Consider the following 17,138-nt stretch of genomic DNA (forward strand, 5'->3'; position numbering starts at 1 on the left):
CTGGAGGCAGATGGGAATTTGCAGAGTCCTCGGTATGTTTTGACTTAGCTGCTGGCGGCATTTGTGAACGGCGGTAGGAAGAGTTAATTGTAAGGTCATGTACCCGGGGGCGGAACTGCGAATTATGGGGCCCCCATAGTGTAATTCTAATGGGGCCCGCCAGCTAACTCTTTGCAGCAGCTGGCAGTGTCAACTGTGACAATATGTGTTCATTGATCTTCACATAAAGTGGTCTGAAATCAAGGGCAGGCAGCGGGAGAGCTAGTCAGCCATAGTCAGCCATAGTGAAGGGACCAGCGCAGTGGATACAAGTTATACTTCAGTTGTAGCAATAAAATAATAATAATAACAACTCAAATAACATAAATATGGAAAATATCATATTAATTTAAATGATGATTGTAATAATACCCTTAAAAGAGAACTATGGGGTAAGTGTTTTTCCCTAGCGTCCTCCCGTGACCCTAAGCTCAGTATTCCGCAAGCTACAGCTCGCTATATACTAAGACCGTCGCAGCCGGGACGGATCCCGACATTACTGTCGGTTCCGTGAGTGACAGCTGGCTCTGCCTATCTAGAGGCAGTGCCAGCTGTACCCGCCCCCTCCCCCGTCCGTTCCGCCAGTCAGCGCTGGAGGATCGGAGCGGAGAGGGGGGGAATCCCTGCAGGGAGCCGTGAGTGACAGTCACTGTTCTCGGCAGGGAGATGATCGGGAAGTGAGCGAGCAACGGTATGTGTTCGCTCACTTCCCAATCTATAAAGCCGACCTGTGACAGTTTCATTGTCACAAGTCGGCTCGAACTATGAGGATGACTGATTTTCCCTCACCTCATAGTTCTCCTTTAATGATATTTGGTGACAACGGTATGAATGTTCTTGCACACAATTACTCTATAACCCTAATACAAACATCTTTAAACTCTAGCTCAGTGGTAGACATATGCGATTTGTTTTGTTCCGAGTCAAAATTCGGATGAATTTTCCAAAATTCGGACATTCGGCCGGGGACGGGGAGAGCCGGGAACATCCATCTCCAGAGGTGACGGCGCGGTCTCGACGAAACAAGCAAAGTTCGCTTTCTAATAAGGGGTGATCTCCGGGATGATCTGCAGGAAAAGGCGAGTCACTCCGCAGGGCCGTCACCGCCAATCCATCACGGCTGGGACACAGCGGACAGGTCTGCGTGAACCGGATAATAGACATGTGCGTTTCGTTCCGAATCAAAATTTGCACAAATTTTCCTGAAATTCGGACATTCTGACACATCTGGATCTTCGAATCCCAATGCATCCGAATGTGTCCGAATCAGATCTTCAGTTTCCCAATTTCGGATCCCGTCATTCAAAAACGAAACTGAATCGGGCATGTGACTTTTCTGGCCAATCAGATGTGTTTTTCGGTTTATTGCATCCAAATGGGTCTGAACACGAATTTTCATGACGGCAACATGGGAGCCATATACAGTATACACTGATTATAGAGTGGCCAGATTATTATATACACCGAGTGGCCGGATTATTATATACACTGAGTGGGCAGAATGCTCCCAGACCGGAATGCCATGCGGGATCCAAATTCCCTAATGCAATTCGGAAATTCTGAACCCGAATGCCATTCGGATCTGGGAGCCATATACATATACGGTACATTGAGGAATATATTTGAATGAAAGTTTTTCTGCCTGCAGTTCAGTTTTAAGGTATTTCTGCAATACTGCATTTTCTTCCAGGTGCTGGTCCGCAATCCCAACGGATTCGTTTTTTTTCCTTAACAGGTCTGAGGTTAGCGCAGCTTGGAGGACTGTACACACATGCACTCTGGCCTCAGACATCTGCTTGATGGAAATCAGCGCCTGAGGCCGGCTTGCTTTACACAAAAAGAGCGAACAGCAGAAAAGATCATTTATCAGACAATCACTTACCGTCCATAGGCGCCAGGTAATCGTGAAGATGGCCGCCAGCGCCCACGGCTCCACCTTGCAGCAGCAGCTCTCCGTAGGGACTGGGGTGACTGGCTAGGAGGGTCATCTGATGATAGTAATCGGCGGGGTTGACGCCGGGTGGAGGTGGCGCAATACCGAAGATGCCCCTTTCTTTCAAGTGCTCGTGGGCAACTGCGAGGAGAGAGAGAGAGAGCGGGTCAGTGTTACAGGACAGGGACAATGATCATCAGATAAAAAAAAAAAGACATGTCCATCATAATTAAAGGAGAACTATGAGGGGGAGGGGAGTGCTTTTCACTCACCTCATAGTTCTAGCCGACCTGTGACAATGAGACTGTCACAGGTCGGCTCAGTAGATCGGGAGGTGAGGGAACACCGGTATGTGTTCGCTCTCTGCCGTGACAGGGGAGGGGCTGGATTCCCCTCTCCCCGCTCCGATCCTCCAGCGCTGACTGGCAGAACGGACGGGGGAGGGGGCGGGTACAGCTGGCTCTGCCTCTAGATAGGCAGAGCCAGCTGTCACTCAGGCAGCTGGGCTGATCCAGACAGTATTGTCGGGATCCGCTTCAGCTTACTGCGGCGTCTCAGTATACTGCGAGCTGTAGCTCGTGGTATTCTGAGCTTAGGGTGACGGGAGGGCGCTAGTTTGTGTCCTCCCATCACCCTAAGGAGAACTATGGGGAAAAGCCTTGACCCCATAGTTCTCTTTTAAGGCTTTCCACAAGATTTTGTAGTGTGTCTGAGGGAATTTGTCCCATTGGTGAGGTCCGGTACTGATGTTGGACGAGAAGACCTGAATCACCATCAACCAATTAATACCAAAGGTGTTCAGTAGGGTTGAGGTCTAGGCTCTGTGCAGGACACTCGAGTTCCTCAACACCAAACTGGTCACGCCATGTCTTTATGGAGCTGGCTTTGTACACAGGGGACAGTCATGGTGGAGCAGAAAAGGGTCTTCACCAAACTGGTCACACCATGTCTTTATGGAACTGGCTCCACTCTTCAGGGAAGACTTTTCAAGGTTTTGGAGGGTGTCTGTGGGAATTTGCCCATTTGTGAGGTGAGGCTTCTTGGATGAGAAGACCCGGCTCCCAATTGGCGTTCCAATTCTTCCCAAAGGTGTTCAGTAGGGTTGAGGTCAGGGCTCTGTGCAGGACACTCGAGTTCCTCCACACCAGACTGGTCCCACCGTGTCTTTATGGAGCTGGCTTTGTACACAGGGGACAGTCATGGTGGAACAGAAAAAGGGTCTTCACCAAACCACAAGGTTGGAATAGCACAATTGTCTACGATGTCTTTGTAATTTGTACCATTAACAGGATCCTGAACCATAAATCATTAGGAAGGGTCTTCACATGTGTTTGGACATATAAGAGTAAACCTTCTTGTAAACCTTCCGGCCAGCTATACACTATAGGTGACTGCCATACGCACAGGATCCCTTCCACTAGATGGAGGCGAGGAGCATAAGAAAGTCCTTGGCTCCTTGGCTCCATCCAGTGGTGGGAATGCCATGTGAATGGCACTCGTCCAGCGAATGGCTAGGTGGAAGCCCCAAGGTCTATACTTATACTTATCAACTGGCTCACCTCTAAGCCATCTTTTTTTCTCCCTAAGCAGTTACCCTTTCATTGTAACCCTCCCCCTTCATCCCTTGAATGAATTTAATTCTCCACCTCTTTCTTCCTCTCCTAATATTTTTCTTATAGTTCAGTTTCCAAAACTTCCGTGGCCTTACATGCCATTTATAGAAGGGAACGTCTCCACTAGAGTTGCATTATACCTCCATTTTTACATCCCTAAAATGTGACCGGCTTATGCAGCTGCCGTTTGGCATTGAGCGGAGCTGCTTATTGTTAACCAATATTCTCAAGTGTTCCTCCGGCACTGTTTGCCCCAACTGTATTCCGTTAAGTATAAAAGGGGACAACGCTATTACAGGATGTCAGGCCGACCTCCATTTGGAAGTGTTTATGAGGATAATGAGAGGAGATCAGACGCAGGACTGCAGGGTCATACCCAGATATCAATCATAGCTATTTTTAGCTTTCTCATGAATGGGAACTAGACAGAGTCTCTACGCATTTCTCATGGAGGGAGGGAGAGGGGGGATGGGGAGTGTCAGCCACTGGTTCTAGGGGTGAGATGGGGACTCCGTGAATAAAAATATAAAAAATGCCAATTCTTATGTTTTGTGTCATCCGAGGCTCGCAACTAGAGCAGCGATTTATATTTCTTCATGAAGGGGAGTTATTCTGCCACTTGTAACATTGTTACACAACTAAATATCAAAATCAATAAGAAAAACAACAAACATGTATTTATTGATTTTAAAGTGACACTAAACTCATACAAATGTATTCAAGTCCCTGACCTATGAACAACAATGTATCTTATTTGTGTATCACTCGGCTGTAGATCCTCCAATCATCTCTGACACTGTCCTTCCTTCTGGAGGGGGGGGGGCTACGTCTGTTCCCCATGGTCCCTGTGTGTGTTGTAAAGTAGTCACCGCCACAAGCTCACTCCCGGGATGGACTGCAATCTCAGCCCACAGTTAAAATGGCCGCTGGTGCTCTGCCCCTACCTCTCCGTCACACTCAGCGCTCTGCACCCACATTCACTTCTGCTGCGAGTGCTACGTTAGCAGTGCTGAGCGCTGACTTGCAGCACAGCCTTCAGCGGCGGGTTTGCTAACTTTTGCAGCGGCTGAGCAGCTGAACACACTTCTGATGACCCTGCCAATAACACACTTCCTGTCCCAGGGTGACAACACTGATGCACTGCACTAGAAAAAGGGCAGCGGCGTCATCCAAGACAGGACTATAGTACACCTCCCCCCTCTCCTCCATAACAGATAAGGAAGAGAGAGCTGGGAACAGTGTGACTGATCAGAGTGCAGCACAGGAAGTTATCTGCTGCCGCCACTGATAAACAATTGAAGTGTCTCATTTGGGGGACATATTTGTGAATGTTATTAGGTTTTTGTAGAAAAACTTTAATGTTAAAACGGCGACGAGCGGCCAGTGAGCGCTGGGTCTCTACCGCTCGGCGCTCTCGGGTTTTGGCCCATTATGTAAACAGTCTCACTAATGTCTGAAGCACTCTCGGTGATGCTGATACAAGACACATGGAGCTGCTGAATGCAGCAAGTCTGGGCGTCTGGCTGACTGAACCCCTCCGCAGTGCCAGGGCCAATTATAGAACACCTCACAGCTGCAAATCCTCAAAACTACACCCAGAGCGGACAGGGGGGAACAGGCGGGACCGGGAGGAAAAATAAATAGTGTCAGCCTCTGTCCAAATTAATTCAAGGGAAAAATGTGCAAAGCTGAGAGCGGGGAGGGAAGGGGACCAGTTCCCAGGATAGACAGGTCAGTTCCCTGCAAATCGGGACATGGCAGAGGGATGGAGAGCGCCTTATGCCTCCACCGGTGTCACTGGGTTCCAGCAAACAGAACACAGGATTAGGGATTAAAAAAATAGTTACTTTGTTTCTAATATAGTAACACTTTCTTGTATCTTTCTGGTGTGAGTTGTAGGGTACGTTCACACCAGATGCAGTGCGTTCCAGCCCCATTTTGGCCAGAACGCACTGCATTGCGGCCGGCTCACTATTTTGTGAGGCTGGAGGGGGCGTGGCCGGCCATTGAAGTGAATGGCACCGTAGCCACGCCCTCCGACCGGCAATTTGCATTCACTTCAATTGCCCGCTATGCCCCCTCCTGCCCCACAAAATAGGGAGCCGCCGCAATGCGATGCAGTGCGTTCTGGCCAGAATCGGGCCGGAACGCACTGCATCTAGTGTGAACGTACCCTTATAAACCTTCAGTGCAAAGTTTGTAAATACACTAAACGGCCACACTATGTGGACCCCCAACCATCACACCTGTATGAGCTTGTTGAACATCCCATTCCAAAACCATGGCCATTAATATGGAGTCGTCCCCCTTACCCATGCCCATTAATATGGAGTCGTCCCCCTTACCAATGGCCATTAATATGGAGTCGTCCCTCTTACCCATGGCCATTAATATGGAGTCGTCCCCCTTACCCATTAATATGGAGTCATCCCCCTTACCCATTAATATGGAGTCGCCCCCCTTACCCATGGCCATTAATATGGAGTCGTCCCCTTTACCCATGACCATTAACATGGAGTCATCCCCCTTACTCATAGCCATTAATATGGAGTTGCCCCCTTACCCATGGCCATTAATATGGAGTCATCCCCTTTAGCTATGGCCATTAATATGGAGGTGCCCCCTTATCCATGGCCATTAATTATGAGTTGTCCCCCTTACCCATGGCCATTAATATGGAGTCAACCCCTTTACCCATGGCCATAAATATGGAGTTGCCCTCTTACCCATGGCCATTAATATGGAGTCGTCCCTCTTACCCATGGCCATTAATATGGAGTCGTCCCCCTTACCCATTAATATGGAGTCATCCCCCTTACCCATTAATATGGAGTCGCCCCCCTTACCCATGGCCATTAATATGGAGTCGTCCCCTTTACCCATGACCATTAACATGGAGTCATCCCCCTTACTCATAGCCATTAATATGGAGTTGCCCCCTTACCCATGGCCATTAATATGGAGTCATCCCCTTTAGCTATGGCCATTAATATGGAGGTGCCCCCTTATCCATGGCCATTAATTATGAGTTGTCCCCCTTACCCATGGCCATTAATATGGAGTCAACCCCTTTACCCATGGCCATAAATATGGAGTTGCCCTCTTACCCATGGCCATTAATATGGAGTCGTCCCTCTTACCCATGGCCATTAATATGGAGTCGTCCCCCTTACCCATTAATATGGAGTCGTCCCCCTTACTCATATCCATTAATATGGAGTCGTCCCCTTTACCCATGGCCATTAATATGGAGAGTCGTCCCCCTTAACCATGGCCATTAATATGGAGTCATCCCCCTTACCCATAGCCATTAATATGGAGTTGCCCCCTTACCCATGGCCATTAATATGGAGTCGTCCCCCGTTACCCATGGCCATAAATATGGAGTCTTCCCCATTACCCATGGCCATTAATATGGAGTCGTTCCCCTTACCCATAGCCATTAATATGGAGTCCCACCACCCTTTGTGGCTAAACAGCCTCCACTCTTCTGGGAAGGCCTTCCACAAGATTTTGGAGGGTGTCTGTGGGAATGCCCATTTGTGAGGTCAGGTACTGATGTTGGATGAGAAGACCTGTCTAACATTTTGGTGCTCCAATTCATCCCAAAGGTGGTCAGTAGGATGAGATCGGGGCTCTGTGCAGGACACTTGAGTTCCTCCACCAAACTGGTCACACCATGTCTTTATGGAGCTGGCTTTGTACACAGGGGACAGTCATGGTGGGACAGAAAACGGTCTTCACCAAACTGTGACCACAAGGCCGGAAGAGCCCAATTGTCTACCATGTCTTTGTATGCTGTAGCATTACCAGAAACCTTCACTGGAGACCCCTGAACTCCATCATTTAGAAGGGGTCCACATACCTTGGCCATGTAATGTCTGGAAGTATTGGCAGCCACACGTATGTGGGCTCAGCTTCCCCAGCAGTGGTAAAAGTAATTGCATTATAATGTTCCTCCATCTCTATGAACGTATACGGTTCATGTCTGACTATAAGGACAACAAGCAGATTGCCGGATCGCTAAGATCAGGACAAGGGAGCGATTAAAAGCTATATCTCAAAATTATACTAAAAGAATAATTAAAGCTGTTCTGCAAAAGAAACATGAAATGTATTGTTAAATGTATTCAATTTGCCTTTCTACCAGACTTCTTTAGCACATTGTAGAGCAGCACTTAGACTAGAAGAGGGGAGGGAAGGACTAGGAACCAATCAGACCCTCTTGCGCTGCACAGGTGCCGACAGCGGACATGCTGACAAGAGCAGAGTGCAGAGTGATGACTCTCAATGTGCTGCTCCTCCATTGTCCAATCACCAAGCTGGGGGTGTGTGTCTTGACCAGGGGCGTAACTAGAAATCACAGGGCCGCATAGCAATATTTTGTATAGGGGCCCCGTGATTGGTAGTTATGCCCCTTGCAGAGCCCACCGGAGAGTGACCCTGCAGAGCCCACCAACCCAGGCGGCCTGGCCGGGCCCCCCTGTGCCCGGGCCCCATAGCGGCCGCCTGGGTCGCTATGGCGATTGTTACGCCACTGGTCTTGACCAAGCTGTTATAATGTGGCAGCACAAGTCAAGGACCTGACAAGGTGCTGGATCACAAAACTGCCTGAACAGAATGACAAATCCTTTGACAAGGTAAAACAATTCCCGTTATATGTATTTCATCTGCTTTCCTGGAGTTCATATTAAATGACCACATAATCGATCTATAGCATAACCTGTACAGGGGGGGGGGCGGCTTACCTTCGGCGGGGCTGAGTCCCCTGGCGGCTGAGATCATGGGGAGGGTGGGGCTCCCGTGGATGGACCGCAGGTAATGCTCCCTGTGGGGGTTCACATAATGGTGGGCGTGGCCGAAATCCGTGGCGCTCACCGGGTGCGGTGACAGGCGGATGAGGGAGATGTCAGAGATGACGGGGCTTCCGCTCAGTCCTGGGGGGCTGCAAAAAGAGGGAGGAAAATAAGATGTGAATATAGATGTACAGAAACACGCTGGGAAGGCGCAATAGATATACATCTGGTTTTGGCAAACTACCGTCCTCCTGGTGACGAGGAAGTACAAGTCCCAGCAAGCCATGCTATGAAGCACATCATACAGACTGGAACGGCTGAGATGTCACACCTAGCACTGCGCGGACTCAGTAAGGGAAGTGTCAGCTCCTCGCTCCCCGGAGCTGAGCCATCGGTCACAGGAGGTGACACTCGTCAGCGGTGTCAGAAGCAGTCAGAGGAAGCAGCTGGAGTCAGAGGAAGTTATAGAGAAATGGGGACAGCTGGAGAGAAGCAGATTCATCACTAAACAAAAGAAATCCATTTATCTTTATACGGCTCTGATATTATTATTATACATGTATATAGCTCTGACCTATAACGCAGCGCTGTACAGAGAACACTGAGCCAGTCACATCAGTCTCTGTACAGAGGAGCTTCCACTCTAATGTCACCTCCCCCCCACAGTCACATCAGTCTCTGTACAGAGGAGCTTACACTCTAATGTCCCCTCCCCCCACAGTCACATCAGTCTCTGTACAGAGGAGCTTACACTCTAATGTCCCCCCCCCCACAGTCACAACAGTCTCTGTACAGAGGAGCTTACACTCTAATGTCGCTCCACAGTCACATCAGTCTCTGGACACAGGAGCTTACACTCTAATGTCCTCCCCCCCACAGTCACATCAGTCTCTGTACAGAGGAGCTTACACTCTAATCTCCCCCCCACAGTCAAAGACTCTCTAAGACAAACGTGTAAAAATTCCTTCTCTTCTGAATTCTGTGAACATTATATACGGGATCGGATCAATTAATTCTCGCTGGGAAATTATTCTGGGTCTCCAGTGCTATGGGAGGCCGCAGGGAAAAAGCAGCAGGAGGGCAGCTGGCATTAGGAGTAGCCACAGGGGGGGAAAAGCCAAGCTGGACAGCCTCGGAGGTGTCACCAGGCATGGTATTGGTTGGTATCTGACATTCCGCTTAGATATAGAGCTGTAGTGAGTAAGTTGCCCCTGTAAGGGAGTAGATGGGAGGGTGGTGGTGAGGAGGAGGGGCAGATGGCGTGAGAAGTAGATGAAGCGATAGAAGGAGAAGGGTCATAGTTGGCATTGCTAGGGAAGAAGCAGTTGGCATCATCAGAGGTCTTCACACAGAGATGCTGCTGCCTGGCATTAGAAGGAGGGGACGGATTGGCAGTTGGCATTAGGGACAGCTGTGGGCAGGGTGGTAACTGGCACTGGATCACATTGGTGTACCGTGATGTCATTGTCAGGGTCAGCAGGTGTGCGGTGAAGTCACATAGCTGGAGCCAGACCGAATTTCATGGAAACCGATATTAGCTTCATCCCGTCCGTCACACTCACAGCGCCAGAAACGCTGCCAGCTTAAAGGGGCACTCTACATCTTCCTTCAGAAATCTTTACCAACAATGTCTGCAGTCTTGTTGCATTATACTGCGTGGGACGGAAATCAGGTTCCATGAACGTGGTGATTAGATCCAGACCACACACCCTCCGTGGGACAGACAGCCCACACATTAGCCAAGCCGTGTGTAAAACAAATCTATTTCACTGCCAATGGCACAAACCCGCTTTCCCAGATTCGCGCTATGAGGAGGAGATCATAAGCTGGCCACATATGTTACAATTTGATTGTCGTCCATCCCGGGAGTGAGCCTGGAGCGGTGACTACATTACAACACACACAAGGACCATGGGGAACAGACGTAGCCCCCCCTCCAGAAGGAAGGACAGTGTCAGAGATGATTGGAGGATCTACAGCCGAGTGATACACAAATAAGATACATTGTTGTTACTAGTTAGGGGACTTCAATGTAGTTTTAAAGATGTACTGAGCTTAGGGTGACGGGAGGACGCTAGTTTGTGTCCTCCCGTTACCCTAAGGAGAACTATGGGGAAAAACACTGACCCCATAGTTCTCCTTTAATTCCGGAGTTTAATGTCACTTTAAGGCTGCGCAGAGGTTTATTCCCGATCCCTTGTGTTCTCTTCACATTGTGTGTGTGGAAATGCTTTTACTTTCACAATAAAACATTCCTGTGGGTTCTACTATTGATTGGTTTACGATTTGATTTCACCGAATGTTTAAGTGTTCTCCGATCACGATCATTGAAGATTATTTTCTGAGCACATTTCTCCCTCGAAGACGAAGGTTCTCCTCTATCCTTCCAGGATTTAATAATGATTTGGATACTTCTTACCCCAATTTTAGTAGTTTCAGTAATCTCCTTCCTTGTTTTCTTTGCTTGATGCAGGCCAGTAATTTGACTGTTCGGAAACAGAGCTCCATCTTATCCCCGACCTCAGGATATGCTTGTGTAAGAAATGAGAAGCTACTCACAGCATCAGTTAGGGTTTTCCCCCATCGTTCTCCTAAGGGTAACGGGAGGACACAAACTAGCGTCCTCCCGTCACCCAAAGCTCAGTATATAGGGAGCTACAGCTCGCGGTATACTGAGATGCCACAGTCAGCTGAAGCGGATCCCGACAATTCTGTCTGGATCCGCCCAGCTGCGTGAGTGACAGCTGGCTCTGCATATCTAGAGGCAGAGCCAGCTGTGCCCGCCCCCTCCCCCGTCCGTTCCGCCAGTCACCGCTGGAGGATCGGAGCGGGGAGGGGGGGAATTCCTGCAGAGAGCCGTGAGTGACAGTCACGGCTCTCTGCACGCATAGATCGAGAAGTGAGCGAGCAACGGTATGTGTTCGCTCACTTCCCGATCTACTGAGCCGACCTGTGACAGTTTCATTGGCACAGGTCGGCTCAGATTATGAGGATGAGTGAAAATCACTCACCTAATAATTCTCCTTTAAATAACTTGTTGCCGGATGAAACATATTAAAGTGACACTAAACTCCGGAGTTAAAGCTTAAAAATAAATTCAAGTCCCTGAACGATGAACAACAATGTATCTTATTTGTGTATCACTCGGCTAATTTAGTTCAGGGACTTGGATGGATTTTTAACATTTAACTCTTGAGTTTAGTGTCACTTTAATAATAATTTTCCCCGGAATTCTACTTTAAGATGCCAAATGATCAACAACTATGTATAAAAAATATTGTTTTATTTCTACAAAGAATAAAATGACATAAGAACAATAAAACGGTTCAGTTCCATTTGCTTGACATAAATCAGATACAAGGTATACGGTATATACTGTACCTCTGTATCCTCCCTGAATGATCTGCTGCTCAGCTAATCATATGATATCACACAAATAGAACGGAACCATTTTATTGTTCTTTGTGATTTTTCTAGGAATAAAACAATAGATCTTTATACATAGTTGCTGTTCATTCGGCACCTTAACAACCCCAACAATCCAATTTGCTGGTTTACAAGTTGCGCAATTTCACAATATTTTTTAAAAATAAAAAAAAACAAACTCGGCCTTTCCGTCCACATAAAAATAACGCACGTAAATAGTCAAAATATAAACAAAGAATCAAATTGGAACCTTGAACTTCCTGAAGGTAAAACAACACAATAAGCTGCAAACATCTACCCAGGGATGGTACTGCGGGCTGGCGGGTGGCGCGGTGCGGTCCCGGAGGATAACTGCGACATACATTTCATTTTACAGTAAAACCGCAGAGTCAGCTCAGCCCATAAGTTACATAAATATTATATAAAAATACACGCGGGCTGAAACCTACAGGAAGCGTCCCAAATATATACATCTGGATTCAGCACTGTACACACACACACACACACATACGAGGATCATTATATCACATCAGGGGTGTCAAACTCAATTTAATCGTGAGCCGCATCAACTTTATGGTTGCCTTCAAAGCAGGGGCGTAACTAGAAATCACAGGGCCCCATAGCAAAATTTTGTATGGGGCCCTGTGATTTCTAGTTACACCCTTTGAAGAGCCTACATAGCTCACCTGAGGGTGACCCTGCAGAGCCCACCATAGACTCTCTATGGTGGGCCCTGCAGGGTCACCCTCAGGTGGGCTGGTCACACTCCTTACCTGTCCACCTCTTCTTCCTCCGTCTTCCCTCCTCCGTCGCCGGGCCCGCTCCCTCCTCCGTCACCGGCCCCGCCTCCTGCTCCGTCACCGGCCCCGCCTCCTCTGTTGCTAACCCCCGGGCCCCGCCTCCTTCTTCCCTGCCGGGTCCAGCCTTCTCCACCGCTGCTGCTGGCTCTCATTGACTCAGCAGCGGCTGTGGAGAAGAACGCAGCCCTGCACAGATCCCTGACAGTGATCTAAACAGCGGCGCGTTCGAAGCTATAGCGACCCAGGCGGCCCGCGCGGCATCAGGGGGATATCCTGGCCGGGCCCCCCTGTGCCCGGGCCCCATAGCGGCCGCCTGGGTCGCTATGGCGATTGTTACGCCACTGCCTCAAAGGTATCTGTAAGACTATATAAATGTATCTAATATTTATCATAAATTGCCTCTGCATTCCATTATCACTGGTTTTAATAATAACTTAAAAGAGAACTATGGGGGTTAAGTCTTTTCCCCATAGTTCTCCTTAGGGTAACAGGAGGACACAAACTAGCGTCCTCCCGTCACCCTAAGCTCAGTATATAGGGAGCTACAGCTCGCGGTATACTGAGACGCCGCAGCTGAAGCGGATCCCAACAATTGTGCCGGGATCCGCCCAGCTGCGTGACTGACAGCTGGCTCTGCCTATCTAGAGGCAGAGCCAGCTGTACCCGCCCCCTCCCCCGTCCGTTCCGCCAGTCAGCGATGGCAGATCGGAGCGGGGAGGGGGGAATCCATCCCCTCCTCTGTCACGGCAGAGAGCCGTGACAGGATCGAGAGGTGAGCGAACTCCGGTATGTGTTCGCTCACCTCCCGATCTACTGAGCCGACCTGTGACAGTCTCATTGTCACAGATCGGCTGGAACTATGAGGTGAGTGAAAAGCATCCCCCCTCATAGTTCTCCTTTAATATCTCGATCTGAAAGTAGAAGTCTAGGAAATGGCCTGGCGGGCCGGATTCGGCCCCTGGGCCTTGAGTTTTACACATGTGTAATAGACCGTCCAATCGCTGCGCTGAACCAGCTCATGGATACTAATTCGTTGGTTCATTTGAATTTTCTGCACCCGGGATGACTCTGTCACAGGATGGAATTTGTCGTACATTGGGCTGTATGTGATTACTAGTTATCTGGAGTGACACAGACAACTTCCCACCAGTGCAGACAATTTCCTCGGTCGGTGCGGCGCTGACAGGTTCTCGTCCTAAAAAGTACTAAAATATCAGATACCCGTCTGTAGGCTGCTTCTGTCTGACAATGCTACTTGTCCGGCTCTCGTGCCAATCAAAGGGCTTCGATACGTTTGGAGCTGCTGACCTAGAACAGTCATGCAGCCAGCGGAGTCAGAATTCCCATACTGCTTACATGCTCTGGGTCAGGGACTTGAAGCCATCGGATGGGCATGACAGCCAAAAAACATGCACTTCCAAAAGAAAGTAGAGCGGCGTTCACATCAGAGGCTGATGTGGCTGTGGGGGGAGGGGACATTAGAGTGTAAGCTCCTCTGTACAGAGACTGATGTGACTGTGGGGGGAGGGGACATTAGAGTGTAAGCTCCTCTGTACAGAGACTGATGTGACTGTGGGGGGAGGGGACATTAGAGTGTAAGCTCCTCTGTACAGAGACTGATGTGACTGTGGGGGGAGGGGACATTAGAGTGTAAGCTCCTCTGTACAGAGACTGATGTGACTGTGGGGGGAGGGGACATTAGAGTGTAAGCTCCTCTGTACAGAGACTGATGTGACTGTGGGGGGAGGGGACATTAGAGTGTAAGCTCCTCTGTACAGAGACTGATGTGACTGTGGGGGGAGGGGACATTAGAGTGTAAGCTCCTCTGTACAGAGACTGATGTGACTGTGGGGGGAGGGGACATTAGAGTGTAAGCTCCTCTGTACAGAGACTGATGTGACTGTGGGGGGAGGGGACATTAGAGTGTAAGCTCCTCTGTACAGAGACTGATGTGACTGTGGGGGGAGGGGACATTAGAGTGTAAGCTCCTCTGTACAGAGACTGATGTGACTGTGGGGGGAGGGGACATTAGAGTGTAAGCTCCTCTGTACAGAGACTGATGTGACTGTGGGGGGAGGGGACATTAGAGTGTAAGCTCCTCTGTACAGAGACTGATGTGACTGTGGGGGGAGGGGACATTAGAGTGTAAGCTCCTCTGTACAGAGACTGATGTGGCTGGCTCAGTGTTCTCTGTACAGCACTGCGGTATATGTCAGAGATATATAAACAGTATCATATTAATATTTAGTAAATTTGTGGCAATTTCCAGCGTTTGTTCGCAGTGAATCCTGCTGCGTGAAAGTCGTCTTCGGTCACCAGAATCGCAGGTCACGAAACGTATTCCAGGAATTCCTCTCCCAGGACAGCCTTGTGTCACAGGACGGTTCAGGACACCCAGACAAGTCGCAGCCTGCGGCCCCCATGTCTGCCACGGGCACTCGAGCGCGCTTCATTTACTGCGCAGAACTGGTGTAATTAGGTGTGCGTGGAACCTGAGCTCCTGCAGACAGCCGGGATGTGGGTTTGATATATGAGGGCTCCACGTCACTCTCACATCACATTAATCATCAGAGCCAAAGAGCGGGCATGTTATTTTTCCCAAGAAACACCGACTACAACTGACGCTTTGATAAATAGCACGGCGTTCTGCTGCGCTGGGGGGAGGGGGGCCTCAGAGAATTCAGCTGCATTAAGGGGCCCTGCGTTTAGGGGTTAACAAAAAAAAATACGCAGGAAGAACAGAAATGGCCCGGAATCGCAGCGTCATCGAAAAAGATAAATTTCTATTTCAAGTTTTCATTGATTTTCAGGAAGAAAAAGAGGAGAAGAAACCGAACAATATTCAGATATATTATATTACATTGTATCATAATAATATGATAGGTTTCCCAGAGTGTTTTGCGTCTCTTTGCCTGCAGCTTGATGTGATGCAATCTCAATTTCACAACTCTACATATCCCATCATGCATTGCTTCCAGCAAGCAATGATAGTGTTACATTGTTCAGATGTTGAGTTGTAGTTCAGAAGGCCGGCTCTGTGAGAGTGGTGACAACCGGGAAGATCATATTCACAGGGCTGAGTGACATGGTGTCAGTGCATTGAGGAAGTCCATCCGATGGGCATCTTCAGAGGTTTACAAACTTCTAAGTGGATCTGGTTATTAGGAGCGGGATAGAACTAGGGGTGGCAGGAGCAAGTCGGTTGGAGAACATTCAGCACAACACAGCACTGGGATATAATAATCATGAGTCAGGTAACATACCCGTGAATGGCGTGGATTCCGTGCCCGTCGTAGTGATATCGGCCCTCTTGGTGCCGGATGTCAATAGGGAAAGGACTGTGGAATGCTGGGAAGAGATGAGCCGGACCTGCCAGGAGAAGATACAAGTTAGGTAAGACAGCAGGAAATCAGTTATGTTATTATCAACAACAAACATGTCTACTCTACAGTCCATGGCACCAAACATGTCTACTATACAGTCCATGGCACCAAACATGTCTACTATACAGTCCATGGCACCAAACATGTCTACCATACAGTCCGTGGCACCAAACATGTCTACTATACAGTCCGTGACACCTAACAAGTCTACTATACAGTCCGTGGCACCAAACATGTCTACTATACAGTCCATGGCACCAAACATGTCTACAATACAGTCCGTGGCAGCAAACATGTCTACTATACAGTCCATGGCACCAAACATGGTTCCTATCCATCATACATGACACCAAACATGTCTACTATACAGTCCATGGCACCAAACATGTCTACTATACAGTGCATGGCACCAAACATGTCTACTATACAGTCCGTGAAACCAAACATGGTTCCTATCCATCATACATGACACCAAACATGGCTCCTGTCCAGAGTGCATGACACCAAACATGTCTACTATAAAGTCCATGACACCAAACATGGTCCCTATCTAGAGTCCATCACACCAACCCCACATTAATGGCGATGGCTTTAGAAGGGGATGTCCAAAAAGCTCACATACATGTGAAGGTCGGGTGTTCACAAATGATTGGCCAAATAATGTCTTTCTGACCCTCCAGTCTCACACAATGTATTGATTTGAAGTATCCCCCCCCCCCTTCTCTGCAGTGGTATGGTCCATAGTGTTTTATTGAAGACTTCTGGCCTAAGCTTCCTCTCCATAACCCCCCAATGGCCTGACAGCACCCCAACCAACCCGCCCTGGTCTGCCCATGCCCCTCCCCCCGATAGGATTACATTGAACGCATGCAGAGTTCTGACAGGTAGCGGATCATGTTGGTTGCCGGATCAGTATCAGCAGGGCACTTGTATGAAGAGGAGACGTCTCACTGAGGTACAGATCATTCACGTTGCGTTTGGAGCGGCGGACGGCCCCACATTGTGTGAAATATGATGATATGGCGCCAGCAAAGCGAGAACATAAATGAGGCGGAATTGTTCTGTGAGAGCTCACATGGAGCGATAAGCGTCTCCAACAGAGAGCGCAAACCGTGGTCAGATCTGCTGTCGGCGAGGAACGCTAGGCG

The 17,138-nt window shown here is 48.9% G+C and overlaps 1 protein-coding gene across 1 annotated transcript in view; it reads right to left on the reverse strand.

Annotated features, from left to right (window-relative positions):
* GLI2 (GLI family zinc finger 2) overlaps positions 1–17,138 on the reverse strand; it is a 126,903-nt gene that overhangs the window by 32,267 nt on the left and 77,498 nt on the right. The window contains exons 3-5 of the mRNA XM_018558090.1: positions 15,871–15,976; positions 8,334–8,530; positions 1,922–2,113 (exon numbers count right to left, since the gene is read on the reverse strand). Coding sequence (XP_018413592.1) covers positions 1,922–2,113; positions 8,334–8,530; positions 15,871–15,976 — 495 coding nt within the window. The remainder of the gene's footprint in view (positions 1–1,921; positions 2,114–8,333; positions 8,531–15,870; positions 15,977–17,138) is intronic.

The sequence above is a fragment of the Nanorana parkeri genome, unplaced genomic scaffold, assembly GCF_000935625.1.
Source record: "Nanorana parkeri isolate BGI_ZX_2015 unplaced genomic scaffold, ASM93562v1 scaffold320, whole genome shotgun sequence".
NCBI classification, from domain to species: Eukaryota; Metazoa; Chordata; class Amphibia; order Anura; family Dicroglossidae; genus Nanorana; species Nanorana parkeri.